The sequence below is a fragment of the Suncus etruscus genome, chromosome 6 (genome assembly GCF_024139225.1).
Source record: "Suncus etruscus isolate mSunEtr1 chromosome 6, mSunEtr1.pri.cur, whole genome shotgun sequence".
Classification (NCBI taxonomy): Eukaryota; Metazoa; Chordata; class Mammalia; order Eulipotyphla; family Soricidae; genus Suncus; species Suncus etruscus.
Genome location: NC_064853.1, coordinates 104,291,597 through 104,314,871, shown reverse-complemented (window position 1 = coordinate 104,314,871; position 23,275 = coordinate 104,291,597). Strand labels below are relative to the sequence as shown.

Genomic DNA, 23,275 nt, shown 5'->3' with positions numbered 1-23,275 from the left:
AAACCGCGGTCCGTCCAAGGCTAGCGCAGGCAAGGCAGGCACCTTACCTTTAGCGCCACCGCCCGGCCCCGAATTTTTATTTTTTAATTATTTTTTGTTTTGGGGTCATACTGGGCAATGCTCAGGACTTAGTCATGGCTATGCACTCAGGAATCCTGAAGGCGCTCGGAGTATCACGTAGAACGCCAAAGATGGAACCCATAGCTGTCCCGCCACAGCCACACTCGTTTATTTCGGTGTTCAGTTGTGCAAACTTTCTTTCACAGAATAAATTTCAAGATCTAATTCGTAATATTCAAGGAATTATTCTGGAAGGAAATTATATCCCTTCTGGCAAACTTTTGGGTGAACGCCTAAGGCAAATGCGCTGGACCCTGGGGCAAAGTATTTTAGCAAAAGAAAAGGGATAAGGTTTCAGCAAGAAGGTGTGGTGGTGGATGACTAGTCAAGGTGAAGTGTCGCCTCAGCCTCAGAAATTCCAGTGTTTTGATTAAAAAAAGAAAAAAATATATATTTCAAATAAAAAAAAAGTGACAAAAAACCCCAAAGCACCCTAAAGTACTTTTAGGGCTGGCTGTCTTGCAAACGGGGTTATCCTCCAAAGAAATTCAATACTACACGAAGCAGTGCACTCTAAATGACCTGGGCGTCGGGACGCCCTGGTTTGATTCCCAAGTGCTTGGGACGGAAAGTCACCCCGACACGGAGGCCATTCAGGGGGCCGGGCCAGCCACAGAAGCATGCAGCACTGCGCCCCTGACTTCATCCATGTTGGAAATGTTTCCTTGTGGAACAGCAAAGCAAAGGTCTATCGAAAATAAAAAAATAAAAATAAAGAAAAAATTTAAAAAAATAAAGAAAAAATAAAGGTCTTCTTTTGAGGTGTCCATTTTTATTCAGACGATGCTCCTCACAGAAACTGGTGCACGGAATTGCAACGAAGGCCGGTGGAAGAGCCAGCGGCCGACCGTCCCTGACAACCTCCTCACCCCGCCAGGAACGCCCCCCGACCTCAGAGCGCGGAGTCCGCCCAGAGCGGCCCACAGGGCGCGGCCCACTCCCAAATAACCCGCCCAGAGACGGGCGGCGGGAGTGAGCGCCGGAAGTCCCGCCCCGCAGGCCCCTGCGCCTTTCCTCTAGGCGGGAACTCTTCCGCCGCTCTATTGGCGCCGCCCGCGCTTGCGGGCGTGGCCAGGACGCCCCTCCTTGCGACGGGCCCACACACCGGAGCGGGCTTAGCGCGCCGGGAAAAGGGAGAGGCTACGCCCACCGCGCGAAGGCGTAAGTGGCGTCGCTCCGCCAGGTCGGGGCGGAAGTTGATCTTCCCCGGGCGAGAGGCGGGACTTCCGGGGCTGCGGCTAGGGGCCAGAGGGACTCCAGACTCGGCGCGCGGGGACGGCGGGGAGGGGCCGGAGTTTCCCCTGCGGTGGTGCAACGCGCGCGCGGGCTTGCACCGTCTGCGGCTGCCACGGGGGTGCTCAGCCTCGGGAGCTCGCTGCAAATGTTGATGGGCTTTCCGACCCCCAAGTGGGCCGGGGAGCGCGGCTGGTCTAGGGCCCGATTCGGTCTCGCCGTCCTCGCGATGCAAGAGCCTTTCCCGCCTTCGTAGGTGCTGCTGCCGCTGCTGCTGACTGTGCCCGGCCGGCGCGAGCGAGCAAGGCCATGGCTGGGCCCCGAGACGCCGTCCCGGCCCTGTCGGATTGCCAGTGCCGGATCTGCATGTGCATCCTGCTGGAGCCCGTGACGCTGCCCTGCAAGCACACGCTGTGCCGCCCGTGCTTCCAGGCGACCGTGGAGCAGGCCAGCCTGTGCTGCCCCTTCTGCCGCCGCCGGGTCTCGTCCTGGGCCCGCTACCACGCCCGGAGGAACTCGCTCGTCAACCAGGAGCTCTGGGAAGTCATTCAGAAGCATTACGCCGAGGAATGCGAGCGGAGGCAGGCCGGGCTGGAGCCCGAGGAGCTGGGTGAGTAAGATCCCAGGTGCTTTCGCTTCAAAACATCTTTAGAGGGGCCCGGAGAGAGAGCACAGCGGCGTTTGCCTTGCAAGCAGCCGATCCAGGACCTAAGGTGGTTGGTTCGAATCCCGGTGTCCCACATGGTCCCCCGTGCCTGCCAGGAGCTATTTCTGAGCAGACAGCCAGGAGTAACCCCTGAGCATCGCCGGGTGTGGCCCAAAAACAAAAACAAACAAAAAATATTTGGAGGCATGCATGCATTCACTCGAGTAAAATGGCCACTGTAGGAGCCAGAGAGAGCACTGCAGGGAGGGCCCTAGCTTTGCACCCAGCTGAGCTGGTTTTGATTTTAGACACGCCCTCTGTCCTGCTGAATCTTGTGGGGAGTGGCTCCTGAGCACTGAGCCAGGAGTAAACCCTGAGGGCAGCCTGGTGAGGGCCCCCACCCCTACATAAATAAGTAGATTTGTGCTGGAACTTGCCACATTATATACGTCAAGTTTGTTTCTGGGAGGAAAATCTTTGACTTAAAAAATAAATTTTGAGTCGTAGCATAGCAAGATAGTAGTCAGAGGTTACTACCAGCACTTGAGGGGTGCTTTCAGCATTGCTTAGGGGGCTATGTAGTGCTGGGGATCAGGCTCTGGGCCTCTGGCTTATGGAGTTTGTGCTCAGCTTGTGGAGGGAGCCATTACTCTGAACTTAACTCATTTTCAGGGTCTTCTTCACTGGGCAAAATTAATTAATTTATTTTTTGGTTTGTGGGTCATACCCGGCGGCGCACAGGGTTACTCCTGGCTCTGCGCTCAGAAGTCTCTCCTGGCAGGCACGGGGGACCATATGGGATGCCTGGTTTCGAACCACCGTCTGTTTGAATCAGCTGCGTGCAAGGCAAACGCCCTATCACTGGGCAAATCTTATCTACTGCTCTGAGTCAGTGACTGCACTCAATTAGGAATATTATATGCAAGCTTGCTTTCTTTGGAACCTTTGCATTATTATGTCATGATGGGAATAATGGGGCCCCACTTTTCTCTACTTAACAGAAAACCTTTGAACACCTAAGTGGAAAGTGGTTTCTTAGCTTCACTCACTGGAATTTATCATTGAGCTAGAACGGATTGATAATTAAAATAGGGGCTGGAGAGATAGCATGGAGGTAAGGCGTTTGCCTTTCATGCAGGAGGTCATCGGTTCGAATCTCAGCATCCCATATGGTCCCCCGTGCCTGCCCGGAGCAATTTCTGAGCCGGGAGCCAGGAATTACCCCTGAGCACTGCCGGGTGTGACCCAAAAACCACCAAAAAAAAAAAGATAATTAAAATATATATGTATGTGTGTGTATGTATGTATGTATGTATGTACAGACTGGAGCAGAAGAAATTGCCCAAGAATTGGAGCACATGTCTAGTTTAAAAGGGTATAACATGGTATTGGAGTTCCCAAACACCGGAGCTGCCAGGACTGGGCAGCACTAATGATCAAACCTGCAGTCTCACCCTTGATCAGCAGGTGCTCATGTCACTGAGCCTTTATCTTTTGGGCCTGGATTTCTCTATGGTTAGAGATAATTGAACATCCTGTTCTTGTTGGTCATTTGTATCTGGTTTATTAAAAAGCAATTTCTATTTTAAAAAACTGGTTTATTGGGACCGGAGAGATAGCATGGAGGTAAGGCATTTGCCTTTCATGCAGGAGGTCATCGGTTCGAATCCCGGCATCCCACATGGTCCCCCGTGCCTGCCAGGAGCAATTTCTGAGCCTAGAGCCAGGAATAACCCTTGAGCACTGCTGGGTGTGACCCAAAAACCACCAAAAAAAAAAACTGGTTTGTTTTTGTTTGTTTATTTTTGGGGCCACACCTGGTGGCGCTCAGAGGTTACTCCTGGCTCTGTACTCAGAAATCACTCCTGGCAGGCTTGGGGGACCATATGGGATGCGAGGATTCAAACCACTGTCCGTCCTAGGTTGGCTGCGTGCAAGGCAGACGCCCTACTGCTGTGTTATCTCCGGCCCAAAAATGGTTTATTATTGAGTTGATTTTGGGAGGCTGCTGTTTGACCCACACCTGGCAGTGCTCAGGAATCACTCCTGGCCATGCTTGGTGGATCATGGGATCCCAGGGATTAAATCCGGATCAGCTGAATGCAAAAGTAGCCTTATCCATTGTGCTATTGGTTGGGTCCAATATACATCACATACATTTTATTTTTTTCTTTTTTTTTTTTTTTTTTTTTTTGGTTTTTGGGCCACACCCGTTTGACGCTCAGGGGTTACTCCTGGCTATGTGCTCAGAAATCGCCCCTGGCTTGGGGGGGACCATATGGGACGCCGGGGGATCGAACCGCGGTCCTTCCTTGGCTAGCGCTTGCAAGGCAGACACCTTACCTCCAGCGCCACCTACCCGGCCCCTTATTTTTTTTTTTTTTTTTCTTTATTTTTGTTTTGGGGCTACACTTGGTGATGCTTACGGGTTACTCCTGGCTATGTTCTTAGAAATTGCCCCTGGTTTGGGGGACCATATGGAGTGCTAGGATTCAAACCACCACTTGTCCTGTTTTGGCTGTATGCAAGGCAAAACGCCCTATCTCCAGCCCAGGGATTGAATTTTGGACCACACAGTTTCAAGACACTGCATCCTCGAACCCTGGCATCCAGCCACCAGCCAGGTTGGCCAAGAATTGCTGGAAGGGGTGAGCTGGAGTGTTGGTTCACAATTTAAAACTTGGTTTCACCCAAAACAGAGAACATCCCTGGTTTCTTTGTAGCTGTTAGGTTACACCTTGGTTTCGTCCAAAACAGATTTTCCTACTTGCTATCTAGTTTTACTTGTCTCAAGCATACTTGGGCCACTCGCTCAGGATAGGCCTCTTGTCCTTACTGAGGAAGGTCTCAGTACTCAATAAAAACTGCAGTTCTGGGGCTGATGCGGTGGTGCTAGAGGTAAGACGTCTTGCCTTGCAAGCGCTAGTCTAGGTTGGATCCTGGTTTGATCCCCCCAAGCCAGGAGTGATTTCTGAGTACATAGTTAGGAGTAACTTCTGAGCATCAAATGGGTGTGCCCCCCCAAAAAAAACCCCAAAAAACCCAAAACCTGCAGTTCTGCAGGCAGCTCTCACTCTCAGTGAGGCAGAAAGTTTCCTGACGATGCATGACTTACCCTCTCAGCCTAGATTGGGTTATTTCCTGCGGCAACCTCTGTTCCAAACCTGTTTCCCTGGGGTGAGATACAGCGTGTGGAGTCTTTACAATGGAGTGATAATACAGCAGGTCGGTCATTTGCCTAGCATGTAGCAATGAACCACACAAAGTTCCCTAAGCCCTACAGGGAGTGATGCAGAGCCAGGAGTAAGCCCTGAGCACCGTTTGTGCTCCCAAAATATTGATTTGGCTATAATAATTATGCTATTAATTAGTTTTCTGTGTTAAGGTGTATGCTTTTAGAAGAAAATAAAAACTAGCCCCAAAAATATGTTACTCAGGACCAGACAGACACAAACTGGGCATGCAAGAGGCTCAGGTTCCATTTATGGCCCCACATGGCCCACTCAAGCACTGCTGGGTATGACCCAAAACAATAAATCAGAAGCCCCTGAGTCCCACAGTAATCAAGAAGAAAAGAATTCTTATATATATATATATATATATATATATATACCTATAGTATGTAAATATATATATAATAATGTACTAATATATAATACTCTTTTGATCTGAAACAGTTGATGACTGTCACCCAGTTCATCTATTAAGTCAACCTGGTGAATTGAGAAGAGAATACGAAGAGGAGGTAAGCAAGGTATGTATTGCATAGTTCCACTCTTTTGCGGGGAGGGTCACACCCAGTGGCACTCAGGGGTTACTCCTGGCTCTGCACTCAGAAATCGCTCCTGGCAGGCACACTTATGGGATGCCGGGATTCAAACCACCCTCTGTCCTGGATCTGCTGCATGTAAGGCATGCCCTACTGCTGTGCTATCTCTTCGTCTCTAGTTCCACTCTTGTGGGAAAAATTATTTTACGGTATTTTCAGTTTCAGTTTTTACAGACTGACCTATGTGGTTATATAATAGTCGTATTTATAGGTTTTTTTGGGGGGGAGGTTTGGGTTACACTGGCAGCGCTCAGTGGTTATTTCTGGCTCTATGCTCAGAAATTGATCCTTGTAGGCTTGGGGACCATATGGGATGCCGAGATTCGAATCACCATCCTTCTGCATGCAAGGCCTTATCTCTATGCTATCTCTCCGGCCCCATATTTATGTTTTGTCGTTTTTTTTTTTTTTTTTTTTGGCTGCACTCAGTGGTTACTCTTGGCTTTGTGCTTAAAATCGCTCCTAGCACGCTCTGGGGGCCATATGGGATGCTGGGAATCGAATCCAAGTCTGTCCTGGGACAGCCACCTGCAAGGCAAATGCCCTACCACTGTGCTATTTCTCTGGCCTTAACAGTCATAAAGGGGGTCACATTTGACTTGATAAACACTGTCATAACAAGCTAAGCCCCATGCTTTTGTCTCTATGTCTCTGGAGCTGGGAGTTGCTGTGCCCTGCTTCAAACCCCGCTTCAAAAAGCTATGCATTGCAAAACGTGCTCATTGTAGCCATTAATCCAGACATCACCTCTGATTAAAAAATCAGCTCATATTTTTGTTTTGCAGGTTAAAGGTTTTTTTTTTTTTTTTTTTGGGTTTTTGGGCCACACCCGGTGACGCTCAGGGGTTACTCCTGGCTATGCACTCAGAAGTCACTCCTGGCTTGGGGGACCATATGGGACACTGGGGATCGAACCGCGGTCCATCCTAGGCTAGCGCAGGCAAGGCAGGCACCTTACCTCTAGTGCCACCGCCCGACCCCTAAAGTTTTTTTTTAATAAAGATACTATTTACAGTTGTGCCAAAAAAATATTAGCTTCTTCCCAGGGGTGCATGACAGAAAATAATTTAGAAGCACTGATCTAAAATGACAGAAAAGCAGGCACCATGCATACATTAACATATAGACAGCACACATGCACAATAGGCTACTGTAGTAAGAACCATTGATAGGGTGACTTAAATATTTATTCCTTGATTTTGGCAAGGGGGGGTCACACCCGGTCCCGCTCATGGATTCGAACCATTGTTTTTCTGAATCGGCTGCATGCAAGGCAAAAGCCCTACTGCTATGCTATCTCTCCAGCCCCTTACTGCTTGATTTATAAACATTTATTTCTTACTTTTTTGAATGCTGATAAATTAAGGATCAAGGTGCTGGCACATTTGATCCTAGATGAGGGGGCCACTCCTTACTTGTGAGCTCTGCCCTCTCTAGGTACCCTCACATCTCAGAGAGGTGGGGGAGAGAGTCCATCATGCTTCTTTCTCTTTTTGGCTTGGTTTTATTTGAAGGCCACACAAACCCACTAGAGCTCTCACTGGCATCTGCCAGCTCTGTCAGAGGTCTTACTCTTGGCACCACATTTGGGATTGGGATGTTGAAGATTGAACCCAGGTTGCACATGTGCAAGGCAAGAGCCCTAACTGTTGTACTATTACTCTGGCCCAGAAAATAGCTTTTGTATGACTTCTTTTTTTTTTTTTTTTGTTTTTGTTTTTGTTTTTGGGCCACACCTGGCGGTGCTCAGGGGTTACTCCTGGCTGTCTGCTCAGAAACAGCTCCTGGCAGGCACGGGGGACCATATGGGACACCAGGATTTGAACCAACTACCTTTGGTCCTGGATCGGCTGCTTGCAAGGCAAACATCGCTGTGCTATCTCTCCGGGCCCTGTATGACTTCTTTCATGAAGTGTTTTTTATATAGTGGTACATCTACCAGAAGCATGACTTTAGATGCTAAAATACGAACTTTGAGTCTCCCCTTAACTATGTTGTTTGTTCTACTCTGAAACAAAGTTATTTGCTTTTCTCTTGACTGCTTCCTTATCTGAAAAACCACTGTATAGCCATGTTAGTGCTTGCCTCCTCAGCAACTCCATCCCTGCTTGCCATGAATGGAAATTTATCCTCAAGTCGGGAATAAGGCCTGGTGACTCTAAATCTTTTTTTATCGTTTCTTCTCCTTTACTAGGGTTTAGTTTGGTTCAGGAGCTCAGACCTATGTTAGCATTTGACAGGAGCCATATAAAGCACACAAACTAATGAAGACGAGTGTTTCTGAGAAGTAATTCCACAAATGTATTAGTGTCATAGGAACTGCTGTGAGAACTGATGAGGGCAGACTGCCTGAAAGAAAGAGGCTTTGCCTCCAGATTTTCTTTTCTTTTCTTTTTTTTTTTTTTTTGCTTCCAGATTTTCACTTCACTTGAGATATTTTAATTCTTGCCAGTGGTTTTTTTTTCTTTTTCATTTATATAGCTCTTATTTTAAAATATTGTAATTGTAGTACAAGTTCAGAGGCCCTTTTGAAAGTATATATAATCATTTCAAAGGTGGCGGCAGAGCGACGAGCCAGTGAGGAAGAAGAAAAGAAAGCCAGTGAGGAATATATTCAGAAATTACTGGCAGAAGAGGAGGAAGAAGAAAAAAGACAAGCAGAAGAAAGGCAAAGAGAGCGAGAGCAACAACTAAAAAGTGATGAAGAGTTGGCGAGAAGTCTAAGCATTAATATTGTAAGTTCTGATAGATTAATTTTTCTTTTGCCATGACTGGAGTTCTCAGATTAATTTTTCTCTTGCCATGACTGGAGTTCTCAATGATCTGAAAAATATACTCACCATAACCAGCTATCTTTTAGGTGGTTAGTAAAATTCAGTTAGATTGAGAAACTACTGAAAGGTTCCTTTCTCCTCCTTTCCACTTCCATTCTTTTTTTTTTTTTTTTGGTTTTTGGGCCACACCCGGCGGTGCTCAGGGGTTACTCCTGGCTGTCTGCTCAGAAATAGCTCCTGGCAGACACGGGGGACCATATGGGACACCGGGATTCGAACCAACCACCTTTGGTCCTGGATCGGCTGCTTGCAAGCAAGGCAAACGCCGCTGTGCTATCTCTCCGGGCCCTCCACTTCCATTCTTGTGCTATTCCATTTCCTTCCTGGCAGGATACCACAACTATAAGTCTATATAATTTTTTTTTTTTTTTTTTTTGGTTTTTGGACCACACCTGGTAACGCTCAGGGGTTACTCCTGGCTATGCGCTCAGAAGTCGCTCCTGGCTTGGGGGACCATATGGGACTCCGGGGGATCGAACCGCGGTCCATCCAAGGCTAGCGCAGGCAAGGCAGGCACCTTACCTCTAGCGCTACCGCCCGGCCCTACAAGTCTATCTAAAATAGTCCAACCTAGTTTGGCCGTGTATAAGGCAAGTGCCCTACCCTTACTGTATTAGCTCTCTAGCCCCATGAGTAGATTTTTTTGTTGTTGTTACATTATGGTTTTGGACCACAACCGGTGGCACTCGGTTCCTCCTGGTTCTGCACTCAGAAATCACTCCTGGCAGGCTCTGGTGACCACATGAGATGCTGGGGATCAAACTCCGGTCAGCAAATGGCCTACCCATTGTGTTATCACTCCGGCCTCCCATGAGTAGAAATTGTTTTGTTTTTTTGGGGCACACCTGGCAGTGCTCAGGTATTACTCCTTGCTCTACGCTCAGAAATCTCTCCTGGCAGGCTCAGGGGACCATATGGGATGCCGGAACTCTAACCACCGTCCTTCTGTATGCAGAGCAAATGCCCTACCTCCATGCCATCTCCAGCCCATAGAGTAATTTTTGGTTTACTCATGGGCCTAAGCCAAGTAACTTATCACCAATGATAACTCATCAACTCCTATCACCTATCACCAAGGAAAATGTGTAGTGCCACCAGCCTCTAGTGCTGGGTGGTTGAACCAGTGATGCTGAATCTGATCCAGGGGTGGTAACATGCAGGACAAGCTTTTCCACTGAGTCACATCCCTGATCTCTACCCTAGTGGTACTAACTTTGACTGCATTGCAGTAAACTATAACTGGTGTCTCATGTAAATGTTTTTATTTCAGTATACCTATAGCTCTTCAAATTTTCTCTTACAGATTAAGATAGTTAATTGTCAATTCTAGAAATATAGTCATTAGAACAATTTCTAGACAGTGTCAGTTAGTGAGATTAATTTTTTTTGTTTGTTTGTTTTTGGGTCACACCTGGCAGCGCTCAGGGGTTACTCCTGGCTTCACACTCAGAAAGTGCTCCTGGCAGGGTTGGGGGACCATATGGGATGCCGGGATTCGAACCAATGACCTTCTGCATGAAAGGCAGACGCCTTACCTCCATGCTATCTCTCCGGCCCCTAGTGAGATTAATTTTTTTTTTTTTTTTGGTTTTTGGGCCACACCTGGCGGCCCTCAGGGGTTACTCCTGGCTATCTGCTCAGAAATAGCTCCTGGCAGGCAAGGGGGGACCACATTGCAACGCTGGGATTCAAACCAACCACCTTGGGTCCTTGGGTCGGCTGCTTGCAAGGCAAACGCCGCTGTGCTATCTCTCCGGCAGCTAGTGAGATTAATTTTATGCCCTTTGTGCTTAGTAAAATCCTACTACATAAAATTATAGGAAAAAGTATAACAAAGTCACTTAAATGGGCTTAATCTTTTTCATACTAATATTTTTGCATGGCCAAAATATGAGAGCTGGAGAGATAGTACAGTGGTTAGGATGCTTGCCTCGCACATAACTGACCCAGGTTCAATACCAGGTGTCCCATAAGATTCCCCGGGGCCACTAGGATTAATTCGTAAGTGCAAAGCCAGGGGTAATTACTGTGCACCACTGGATATGACACAAAAATAAACCAAAGTATTATATGAGCATAATTCATTGAAAATGTGTTTGTGGGCCCGGAGAGAGCACAGCGGCGTTTGCCTTGCAAGCAGCCGATCCAGGACCAAAGGTGGTTGGTTCGAATCCTGGTGTCCCATATGGTCCCCCGTGCCTGCCAGGAGCTATTTCTGAGCAGACAGCCAGGAGTAACCCCTGAGCACCGCTGGGTGTGGCCCAAAAACCAAAAAAAAAAAAAAAATGTGTTTGTAGATTCTGTATTTTCAAATTAATAGTTTGTTATGAGATTTTTTTTAAATAACATTGTGCTTTTTTTTCCTGATGTTAAAGAATAATTTCCATGAGGGAAATGTCACGGCCTCTCCTACGAATTCCAAAAACTCTGGTACAGTCACAACGAAGTCACAAAAGAAAAGTAAGAACAAACAAACAAGCATTGGAGATATTCAGAAGTAAGTGAATGTGACTATTATTTACTGACCATGTACGTATGCTTATATGTTTTTTGTTTTCAAAATCCACTGGTTATCAAAATTTGATCTGTAAACTGCCTGGATGCTTTCAGATGATTTGAGAATGATGGTAAATGAGAGCTACTTATGTACCTTATACTTCTTGATAGCACAGAGAGAGAGGTAAAACTTTTCTTGTTTTGAATGATCAGGAGTTCTGTAGTTGGAAAAGCTAGACAATATCACAATCTGTACTTCAAAACCATGTAGGAAAATTTATTTCAATTGACTATTGCAGGTGATTTTTTTTGTCCCGGATTTATAGATGTTTTGAATTTGAGGCAGAGAGATGGTTGGGAACAGTTAAATGAGATAGTTCCTACTAAAAGGGGTATGTGGTGATACTGTTAGTAAGGGATACTATTCAAAATAAAAGTCCAGAGTAATATTCTGCTTAAAGAATTGATTATACGGGGCCCGGAGAGATAGCACAGCAGCGTTTGCCTTGCAAGCAGCCGATCCAGAACCAAAGGTGGTTGGTTCGAATCCTGGTGTTCCATATGGTCCCCGTGCCTACCAGGATCTATTTCTGAGCAGACAGCCAGGAGTAACCCCTGAGCACTGCCGGATGTGGCCCAAAAACAAAAACAAAACCAATAAAACAAAAAAAAAATTGATTATACAGGGTCGGAGAGATAGCATGGAGGTAAGGCGTTTGCCTTTCACGCAGGAGGACGATGGTTTGAATCCCGGCATCTCATATGGTCCCCTGTGCCTGCCAGGGACGATTTCTGAGCATAGAACCAGGAGTAACCCCTGAGCGCAGCCGGGTGTGACCCAAAAACCAAAAAAAAAAAAAAGAAATTTGATTATACAAATCGTGGAATTGTATAAAGATAAAAATTCCTAGAAGTAGAAGAATCAGGGGCCAGGTGGTGGCGCTGAAGGTAAGGTGCCTGCCTTGCCTGCGCTAGCCTTGGACGGACTGCGGTTTGATCCCCCGTGTCCCATATGGTCCCCCAAGCCAGGAGCAACTTCTGAGCACATAGCCAGGAGTAACCCCTGAGCGTCACCGGGTGTGTCCCAAAAACCCCAAAAAAAAAAAAAAGTAGAAGAATTAATTAAAAGGTTTAAAAACAAATTAGAAGTGAAACTCATGGTTTAAAATTTAAAAGCAATCACTTCTTGGCTTTTTGGCTAAGATCAAGTGTAGAATTTAAAAGCAAGGGCCAGAGAGATGGGTCAGTGAGCTGGAACCATACTTTATGTGTATGAGGCCTATGTTTTTTTTTTTTTTTTTTTGGTTTTTGGGCCACACCCGGCGGTGCACAGGGGTTACTCCTGGCTGTCTGCTCAGAAATAGCTCCTGGCAGGCACGGGGGACCATATGGGACACCGGGATTTGAACCAACCACCTTTGGTCCTGGATCGGCTGCTTGCAAGGCAAACACTGCTGTGCTATATCTCCGGGCCCGAGGCCTATGTTTTACACCCAGCACTGCTTGTGGTGGCTCAAAAACTGGGCATGGAGAGTGGAATAGGCACATGAAAATATTCTCAACAAGGGCAGAACAACAGAACAAGTGAGTAGGGAGTTTGTCTTGCATGCAGCCAACCCATGTTTGATCCTCAGCATCCAATATGGTCCCCTAAGCACCACCGGGGATAACCCCTGAATGTGGCTGTATATGGCCCCAAAACGAAAGCAACACATAGAAAAAGATTCTTTTTTTGTTTGTTTGTTTTTGGGTCACACTCAACAGCTTTCAGGGGTTACTCCTGGCTTTGCGCTCAGAAGTGGCTCCTGACAGGCTCTGGGGACCATATGGGATGCTGGGATTCGTCTGTTCGATTCAGCTGTATGCAAAGCAAATGCCTTACCGCTGTGCTCTCTCTCCGGCCCCAGAAAAAGATTCTTAGCATCAGTAGTCATTAAGGTAAAAGCACCCAAACAGTACTTGTACACAACATTTGGTAGCAGCATATCTCTTTTGGAGCGAAAATGGCCATATGTTGAGGGCTTACTCCTGACTCTGTGCTCAGGATCATTCATTCCTGGTTGTGCTTGTAGGACCATATTTGGTGCCAGGAATCAATCAGTACAATTGCCTTAACACTTGTCCTCTCCAGAGGGGTTGCAGTTTGAATGACTGACTTACAGACACTTATATGACTTAGGTAAAAATAGGTAAATGAAGAGATGGTTCAGATGAGCAGTTTTTATGGCTGGAGGGAGATGGGAATGAAGAATGATTGCTTAATGGATATAGGATTTCAGGGGTTACTCCTAGCTCTGTGCTCAAGAATTATTCTTGGTGTTGCTTTGGGGACCATATGGGATGCTGGCAATCCCGCTGTGTTATCTCCGGCTATAGATATGGGATTTTTTTTGGAACAAAGAAAATATTTAGAATTAGAGATGAAGGCTGTACACTGTGTGTGTGTGTGTGTGTGTGTGTGTGTGTGTGTGTGTGTGTGTAACAAAGGGAATATTTAGAATTAGAGATATGTGCCTGTGTGCGTGTGTACGTGTGTGTGCATGGGTGTGCGGGGCTAGGGGACCATATGTGGTGCTCAGAATCAAAATTGGGTTGGCTGATACAATGCATATGCCCTTCCTGTTACACTGTACTGTCTCTCAGGTAATGCACAACTTTTTGCAAGCACTAAATACTACTCTACTTTAAAATGGTTAATTTTGGGGCCGGGAAGGTGGCGCTATAGGTAATGTGTCTGCCTTGCAAGCGCTAGCGTAGGATGGACTGCAGTTCGATCCCCCGGTGTCCCATATGGTCCCCCCAAGCCAGGGGCGATTTCTGAGCGCATAGCCAGGAGTAACCCCTGAGCGTCAAACTGGTGTGGCCCAAACCCCCCCCCAAAAAAAAATAAATAAATAAAATGGTTAATTTTATTTACAAATTTTAGCCTTACCCCCTGTACAATCTCTTCAGTTCCCCAGACTCAAAATTTATTGTTTGTTACATTTCACATGAATAGACAAAGTGATTGAAGTTATGTAATAGATGGTTTAGAGGTCCAGGGAGATAGCCCAAAGACTTGGAGTACAAGTTTTAAATATTTAAACAAAGCCTTGACTCCTGAGCACTATGCCACAGAATAGATTCAAACACTCTTAGGTGTGGCCCAAAATAAAAAAGGGATAGTTTTTAACATTTGGGGATTATTTATTTTGGGAATCTTTTTTTTTTGTTCTTTTGGGTCACACCCGGCAGTGCTCAGGGGTTACTCCTGGCTCTATGCTCAGAAATCGCTCCTGGCAGGCTCAGGGGACCATATGGGATGCCGGGATTCGAACCACCGTCCTGCGTCTAAGGCAAACGCCTTACCGCTGTGTTATCTCTCTGGCCCCATGGCAATCATATTTTTTTGAAAATACTGTGTAATAGCACAGTGGGTAGAGTATTTGCCTTGCATGCAGCCCACCCAGGTTCAATCCATATATCATATGGGCCTCAAGCCTGCCAGGAACAATTTCTGAGCGCAGAGCCAGGAGTAACCTCTGAGCATCACTGAGTGTGGTCCACCCCTCCCACCCCCATAAAAAAGAAAGAAAAGAAAATACTGATTCCATTTAGAGGAAGCAAATAGGAATGGAAAAGAATGATTTTTCCTGTATTTTTGTTTACTTTGTGTAAACAAAGTGCTCTTTCACTTAGCAATGCTCAGGGCTTACTTCTGGCTCTCTTCAGGGATCACTCTTAGATGAACTCAGAGATAATATGGGACTGAAAATTGAATCTAGGTCTGCTGTGTGCATGGCAGGCACCCTCCTACCATCACTCTGACCCCTCTGTTACTTTTTAGTTAGTTTTTTTTGGCCACACCCGCTGATGCTCAGGGGTTGTTGTTCCTGGCTTTGTGCTCAGCAATCATCCCTGGCTTGGGGGACCATATGGGATGCTGGGGATCTAACTAAGGTCTGTCCTGGGTCAGCCACGTGCAAGGCAAATGCCTACTGCTGCACCATCGCTCTGGCCCCTCTGTTTACTTTTTTAATTTGGGGGGGGCTTTGGGGTTTGGGTCACACCCGGCAGCGCTCAGGGGGTTACTCCTGGATCTAGGCTCAGAAATCGCTCAGGGGGTTTACTCCTGGATCTAGGCTCAGAAATCGATCCTGGCAGGCTCAGGGGACCATATGGGATGCCAGTATTCGAACCATCATCGTTCTTCATGCAAGGCAAACGCCTTACTTCCATGCTATCTTTCTGGCCCCTCTGTTTACTTTCTAAAAAGAGCATATAGTCATTTATTCCTTGGCTATTATAAAGAATGTTCAGCAGAATTAACAGATTTTTATTGATTAAGGGGGCCAGCGAGATTTTTGGGCCACATCCAGCAGCATTCTGGCTCTGTGCTCAGAAATGGCTCCTGGCAGGCTCAGGGGACCATATGGGATGCTGGGAAAATGAACCCTGGTCCGTCCAGGGTCTGTAGCATGCAAGGCAAACACCTTACTGCTGTGCTATCACTCCAGCCCCAACAAGTTAGTTTTTATTTTTATTTTTTTGGTTTTTGGGTCGCACCCGGCAGCGCTCAGGGGTTACTCCTGGCTCTATGCTCAGAAATCGCTCCTGGCAGTTTCAGGGGACCATATGGGATGCCGGGATTCAAACCACCGACCTTCTGAATGCAAGGCAAACACCTTACCTCCATGCTACCTATCCGGCCCCATTTTTTATAAAATGAAATTTTTCTTTTTGGGCCACACCCGGCAAGTGCTCAGGGGCTACTCCTGGCTGTCTGCTCAGAAATAGCTCCTGGCAGGCACAGGGGACCATATGGGACACCAGGATTCGAACCAACCACCTTTGGTCCTGGATCGGCTGCTTGCAAGGCAAATGCCGCTGTGCTATCTCTCCGGGCCCTATAAAATGAAATTTATTTAGACAATTGTGAGATGAGAGAAATTGAGGAATATTTCAAGAGAGTTCAATCCCTGTCATCTCATATTGTCTTCCTTGCCCACCAGGAGTAATTACTGAGTGCAGAGCCAGCAGTTAACTTATGGGTCCCCCTAACCCCCCAAAATAAGGCAGAGAGAGGCACATGTTCAAGGAAAGACACAGACTTGAAAGAGCAAGCAAGCAAGAGTACATAGAAAGATATGTTTTCAAGAGAGAACAAGGGCTTGAGAAAACAAGTCAAGAAGAAAGGTGTTCAAGGGAGAACATGGGCTTAAAAGAGTAAGCCAATTTATTGTTTTAGAACTACCTTCAGGACTTACCTGGCTTTGTTTTTAGGGATCACTCCTGGCTGGGTATTGAATCTGGATTGGCTGTGGGTTGGCAGCCACTTACCCACTCTATCTCTAGCCCCTGCAATCAGATTTTTCCAGAAAGTTTTGGTAAAAATAATAGCTAGATAGGGGCCGAAGCGATAGTACAGTGGTAGGGCGTTTGCTTTGCACATGGCTACCTTGGATGGACCTGAGTTTGATCCCCAGAGTTCCACATGGTCTCTGGAGCCGGGAGCAATTTCTGAGCTAATAACTAGGAGTAACCCCAGAGTGTCACTGAGTCTGGCTCAAAAATGAAACAGAAAAAATAATAATGGTTAATTAGATGCTCTATAAAAACCATCCAGGGGCCAGAGAGACAGTTAAGGAGTTAAGGAATCTACTTCCCATATAGGCAATCAGCTTTAATCCTTGGTACCACAATCTCCCAAGCACAGAGCCAGGGAGCAACTCCCAGGTTTGCCAGGTTTGACCTATTCTTTATCACCCCCTCCCCCCAATAAACCCAGTAAAAGAAAAGTGAAGAAAAAGGACTGGATCCAAAGTTTTTTTTTTTTTTTTTTTTGGTTTTTGGGTCACACCAGGCAGTGCTCAGGGGTTATTCCTGGCTCCAGGCTCAGAAATTGCTCCTGGCAGGCACGGGGGACCATATGGGACGCCGGGATTCGAACCGATGACCTCCTGCATGAAAGGCAAACGCTTTACCTCCATGCTATCTCTCCGGCCCCTGGATCCAAAGTTTTTAGTTTGAAATTAATATTTGGGAGAGTTCTGTCATTCTGAAGTTAAATATGTATTCAACTTTAAAATTTAAGAAATATACCTATCATCTTGTAACCTGTCCTTTTATTCCCATTTATTTTTACAGCATTTTCCATTATATCACAAACTTCATGTTTTCACTGCCAAATAGCCTATTAAAGATGTTACCAGGTGCTGTAAGGTTAGCTCTAATTAGAAGGTAAGATTAGATATTTGTATTGTAATCAAAGGCAACTACTCAGAAGCAAAACAGAAGTAAACAGTATATAATGAAAAAGCCAATAGATAAAAGAGGATGCTAAAAATAATTACGAGAATGCTTACAAATTTAAAGCAGTAATGCTGTGCTGATAGACTGATAGGTCCGTATGTATCACGGCTGCTAGTGAATATGAAGCATGGACATAACAAAAATCTCTGTGCCACAATGAAAATTAATCATAGATCATTTTCCATTAGTAAAGATAAAATATATAGTATGGCCAGAGTAGTAATAACAGCAGACAAGATATGCCTTGTATGCAGCTAACTGGGTTTTATCCCAGCGATAAATGTGGTCTCTCCTGTCTCTCCCTCAGTCCCTCCACAAGTCTTGGCCAGAGCATGGAGTCAGGAGTAAATCCTGAGCGCGGGTGTGTGTGTGTGTGTGTGTGTGTGTGTATGTATGTATGTATGTATGTGTGTATGTGTGTCTGAGCGGATGTGTGGGTGTGGGTGTGTGTGTCTGCTGCAGGTGTGTGTGTCTGAGCGGGTGTGGGTGTTTGTGATCATTCCATGGAGTCCGGAGTAAATCCTGAGCTGTGCGTGCGCGTGCGTGCATGCATGATCATTCCTAGTAGTGATCAAAAACTGGGGGAGGGGGCTCTGGATTAATGGTACACTGAGTATGGCCTTTGCCTTGCATGTTGCTGACCTGGGTTCTATTTTGGCATTCCATAAGGTCCCCTGAGCACCACCTGGTGTGACTCTTGAATGCAGAACCAGGAATAAGCACTGGGTACTGCTGAGTGTGGTCCTAAACCAGAAAAAGACCCCCACCAACCTGTACAGGGAGTGCCAGGTATTTAACCCAGGTTGGCTGACAGCAAGTGCCCTGTCTGCTGTACTACTGTTCCAACCTTGGGAGCTACTTCTGGCTTGGTGGGACCCAGACTCTTCCCTGCAAAGCTGTTTAATTTGTTACTGACCTTTTTTTTAATTAATTATTTATTTATTTTTGTTTTTGGGCCATACCTGGTGATACTTGGGTTATTCTTGGCTTTGTGCTCAAAAATCGCTCCTGGCTTGGGGGACCATATGGGACGCCTAAATTTGAACCACTGTTCATCCTGGACCAGCTGCATGCAAGAAAAACGCTCTACTGCTGTGCTATTGCTCTGGCCCCAGTGTTTACTGACCTTTTGTGCTATTATCCTGTTATCCTGATGCCTTTTTACATTTTTTAAGAATTAAGTTTTTTTTTTTGTTACACCCGGCACCACTCAGGGGTTACTCCTGGCTCTATGCTCAGAAATCACCCCTGGCAGGCACGGGGGACCATATGGGATGCCGGATTCAAACCACCTTTCTTCTGCATGAAAGGCAAACACCTTACCTCCATGCTATCTCTCTGGTCCCAAGATATTATTTTATTTTTAATAAACTTTTGGGGTGTTTATGGCTACATCAGTGATGCTCTGGAGTTACCTGGTTCTGTGCTCAGAAATTTTTCTGGCAGACTAAGGGAACCATATGGGATGCTGGAGATTTCACCCAGGTCCACGGTGTGCAAGGCAAAAGTCCTACTTTTGCTATCACGTCATTCCAGCCCCATATTTGTAATTTAGGGCCAGAGCAATAGTGTAGTAGAGCAGGATGCTTGCCTTTCTCTCAGCTGGCCTGGGTTCCATATGGTCCCCTGAAGGGCTTGGGGAGTGATCCCTGAGCGCTGATGGATATGACACAAACACAAAAGACTTTTTATTTGGCTTTTACTTTTCCTATTGTTTTTCATTAAAATTCACCAAACTTTAATCTTTGAAGCTTTTCTCTGGAACTTAATGACAATACTTGAGGTGGAATAGTCTTTCTGATCTGTGAGCAAGCAAGCCTCAAACTACACAGGGTGTATTGATAATTTAATGGCTGATATAGATTGTCTTTATGCTACTCCACTCCTTGTCTCAAAGTAAACTTTGGTAAACTTTTTTTTTTAAGGTATTTGTTACCCCGGTTTATGTCAGCTTCCCAGCCTGAATTTATTCAAGAAATAAGGTCAAACTTGAAGTCAGCTGAGGTATGTTAAAGATGTTTGTAGTTGAGCAAGTTTACTACTACTATATATAGACTGCTACTTACCTGGGTTGTTTGTTTTAAAATTCATTGTTGTAGGGGCCCAGTTCTTGCAAACAGCCAACCTGAAGAGTATGGAGTTAGGAGTAATCCCTGAGCATTGCTGGGCGTTGCCCAAAACCAAAAATACAAAACCAATAACAACAATAATCACTGTTATAAATCAAGTATCTTTTCTTTGTTGGGGGCCATTCCCAGCAGCGCTCAGGGGCTGGGACACTGCTTCTGGTGGTGCAGTGTGGAGCTCAAATCTGGGCCTCTGGCATACAAAGTATGTGTTCAGCCTGTCAGGCTCTCACACCCTGGAATGTCTTTTTTTTAGTGTTCCTGTTCTTGTCTAGATTCCTATGCTCAGCATGCATTTTCCCCCATAGGGAGCAGATTTAAATATTTGAACTTTGTGGACTATATGGTCTCTATGGCAGCTATTAGCTATGCTTCTGTCATGCACAAGCATTGAAGAGACACGTGTAAAAAATTTGGCAGATAGCAAGAGCCCAATTGCTGCACAATTTCTCTAGCCTCCCCCACCCCCAAGATAGGTTTTGTTCTTTTGTTTGTTTGTTTCTGTGTCACACCCAGTAGTGCTCAGGGGTTACTCCTGGCTCCTGCTCAGAAATCGCTCCTGGCAGGCACGAGAGACCATATGGGGATGCCGGGATTCGAACCACCATCCTTCTGCATGCAAGGCAAACGCCCTACCTTCATTCTATCTCTCCGACCCCAAGATAGTTTTTTTTTGGGGGGGGGGCCCAATTCCTACTGGTGCTCAGGTGCTACACATTGCAGACTTGAAGTCATGGAGTACCAGGGGTAGAATTCAGAGCCTCAATCTAGGCATAATTTTTTTTTTTTTTTTTTTTTTTTGGTTTTTGGGCCACACCCGGTGACGCTCAGGGGTTACTCCTGGCTATGCGCTCAGAAGTCGCTCCTGGCTTGGGGGACCATATGGGATGCCGGGGGATCGAACCGCGGTCCGTCTCCTAGGCTAGCGCAGGTAAGGCAGGCACCTTACCTCGAGCGCCACCGCCCGGCCCCAATCTAGGCATAATTTGACACAAACAAGAATAATGTTATTAAGAATAGCGCCAGAGAGTTGGCGCTAGAGGTAAGGTGTCTGCCTTGCAAGCACTAGCCAAGGAAGGACCGCGGGTTCGATCCTCTGATCCTCCGGTGTCTCATATGGTTCCCCCCCCCCCAAGCCAGGGGCAATTTCTGAGCGCTTAGCCAGGAGTAACCCCTGAGCACAGGTGTGGCCCAAAAAACCAAAACCAAAACCAAACAAAACAAAAGAATATAGCAGGCCACAGAAATAGTCTCATTTATCTATGGGTTTGAAGAAAAATTAAGGACATTATTGTAATAATGCCCAGAGACATTAGAGATGAGGGCCTGAAGGACCAGCTTACAATATGAAGCTCACCACAAATAGTGGTGGTGCAGTTAGGGAAATAACTACACTAACAATTATCATGACTATCTTAATGAGTCAAAGAAGTAGAATGCCTGTCTTGAATACAGGCCAGGGGTTGGGAAGGAGGGGAAGGGTATTGGTTGTGGGAATGTTGCACTGGTGATAGGAGGTGTTCTGTTTATGACTGAAACCCAACTACATAGGTAATTATGGTGCTTAAATATTTTATATTTAAAAAAAAAGAACTGCGGAGGTTATTAAAAAATATATCTGGGGAAATAGCTCAAGTAGAGAGCATGCCTAGCATGTGTGAGACCCTGGCATCACATTCCGCTACTTCTTTCCCCACTGCTTGGTGAATCCTTAATGACCCCAGAGCACTAAAACCCCTGGCGTCACTCAGGAGTTACTCCTGGCTCTGCGCTCAGAAGTGGCTCCTGGCAGACTCGGGGGACCATATGGGATGCCAAGTTTCAAACCACTGCCTGTCCTGGGCTAACCGTGTACAAGGCAAGCACCTAACTGCTGTGCTATTGCTCCGGATTCCCCCTCCCCCCGGTCCATTATTGCCACAAATAGCCTCTGACACTGAGCACCCTATTAATAATAAAAAAAATTATACATGCTTTCCCATTGTGACTCAGTCTACTCTTTCTGCTTTTTAGGAACTGGGTAATAATGATATTAGGAGCCCTGTGCAACAAAATAGAGAAACAGTGGAAGGCGAGGCAACACTGTCTTTACAAATGTGCCTTGAAATTCAAGAACAAAATGCGAAGTCTTCAGTAGAGGCACCTCAGTTGTATGCCAGTGACACAGATTTGTGCCCTGAAAGGGAAGCCAGAACAGACCTAAGTAATCAAGAGACAGAGCTGTGCCTCGTAAATCATGAGGGGTCCCAAGCCACAGCTCCTTGCTCTAGAGAAAATGCAGCCATGACTTATGGTGAGTGCACTGTGATAGATTTGACAGGTATCATGGACTATAGCTCAGATAAAACAGCCAGCGAAGAGTCTTGCCTGTCAATCAGTAAAGATATTTCCGAAAGAAGAAACCAGGAATCTTCATTTCAAATGGTCAAGGACCCAAGCTTTTCTGCGAAAAGAAGGAAAATACTCTTGGACGAAGAGGAAACAGACATCAACTTTACCCAAAAGCTGATTGATTTGGAAAATTTACTTTTTGAACGACATAAACAAGAAGAGCAGGACAGGTTATTAGCATTACAGCTTCAGAAAGAGGTGGATAAAGAACAAATGAAGCTAAACAGGCAGAAAGGATCCCCAGATGAGTATCAGTTACGTGCTACATCGTCACCTCCAGAAAAACTCTTAAATGGACAGAGGAAATCTTCCAGAGATAGAAACGTCAAAAAGCAAGCTGAGATGGAGCGTTCAGAACCTCAGAGAAGCCGTAAAAATGAAAACTGGCAGTCTTCTTTAAAGACCCAGTCGAAACCTTCAGTTAAGGGAAGGAAGAGGTCAAATTCTACTAGAGATAATTGTAATCATGTGAAAAGTACTCATTCCCTAGAGCTTAGTAGGTCGCAAAAAAGTATCTTTCAGATGTTTAAAAGATACACAAATTAATGCAGAGATATAAGAAGTGTTATATACTTTAGGTAAAGCTGGTTGGGAAACTCATTTCTATCAAAGAATCTAAATGTTTTTACGATTGCATACTCAGAAGGAAGAATATACACGTTTCTGACCAGCTCATTGGCCAGCAAGAAGTCATTTCTGTTGATAAAAACTTTCAGTTGCAAAGCTTGTTAATCTTTCTGTCATAAAAATTGCTTTCTGCCCCCAAGAAATCTTTGCAAAAATCATAATGTATTATGGTCTTTACTTATTTTTTTCCTAAATGATAGTCAAAGCAAAATTATGATACCAAGTAGTGAAGAGTTTAAGTTTCTTGCTATTTTTCCGTATACGTGCAGACTTCAATATGTTGTTGTCACTTTTTTTTTTTTTTTTTTTGGTTTTTGGGCCACACACCAGCGGTGTTCAGGTCTGCTCAGAAATAGCTCCTGGCAGGCACGGGGGACCATATGGGACACCAGGATTCGAACCAACCACCTTTGGTCCTTCCTGGATTGGCTGCTTGCAAGGCAAACACCGCTGTGGTATCTCTCCTGGCCCTATTGTCACATTTTTAAAGAATATTTAAAATGGTTTCCGATCAGTATCATCAGAAAAATCTATAAATTTGAAATTAATGGACAGAGAGGAAGTTAGACTCAATTAGAGAGGAGGGGCCGAAGAGATAGCATGGAGGTAAAGGTGTTTGCCTCACATACAGAAGGTCGGTTGTTCGAGTCCCGATGTCCCATATGGTCCCCCGAGCCTGCCA

At 45.7% G+C, this 23,275-nt stretch overlaps 1 protein-coding gene across 1 annotated transcript; it reads left to right on the top strand.

Moving 5' to 3' along the window:
* The first annotated feature begins 1,579 nt into the window (after positions 1 to 1,579).
* Positions 1,580 to 22,843, top strand: RNF168 (ring finger protein 168). Its single transcript, XM_049775973.1, has 6 exons — positions 1,580 to 1,963; positions 5,677 to 5,753; positions 8,384 to 8,563; positions 11,038 to 11,159; positions 19,375 to 19,453; positions 21,589 to 22,843. The coding sequence occupies exons 1-6, from the start codon at positions 1,663 to 1,665 to the stop codon at positions 22,510 to 22,512; spliced, it is 1,683 nt and encodes a 560-aa protein (XP_049631930.1). The 5' UTR covers positions 1,580 to 1,662; the 3' UTR covers positions 22,513 to 22,843.
* The last annotated feature ends 432 nt before the right edge of the window (positions 22,844 to 23,275 follow it).

Bases quoted from the DNA above. Each gene is read 5' to 3' on its own strand.
- RNF168 (XM_049775973.1), top strand. From the start codon at position 1,663: ATGGCTGGGCCCCGAGACGCCGTCCCGGCCCTGTCGGATTGCCAGTGC. The intron at 5,754-8,383 runs GTATGTATTGCA...ATCATTTCAAAG, and splicing joins ACGAAGAGGAGGTAAGCAAG to GTGGCGGCAGAGCGACGAGC. The intron at 8,564-11,037 runs GTAAGTTCTGAT...CTGATGTTAAAG, and splicing joins GAAGTCTAAGCATTAATATT to AATAATTTCCATGAGGGAAA.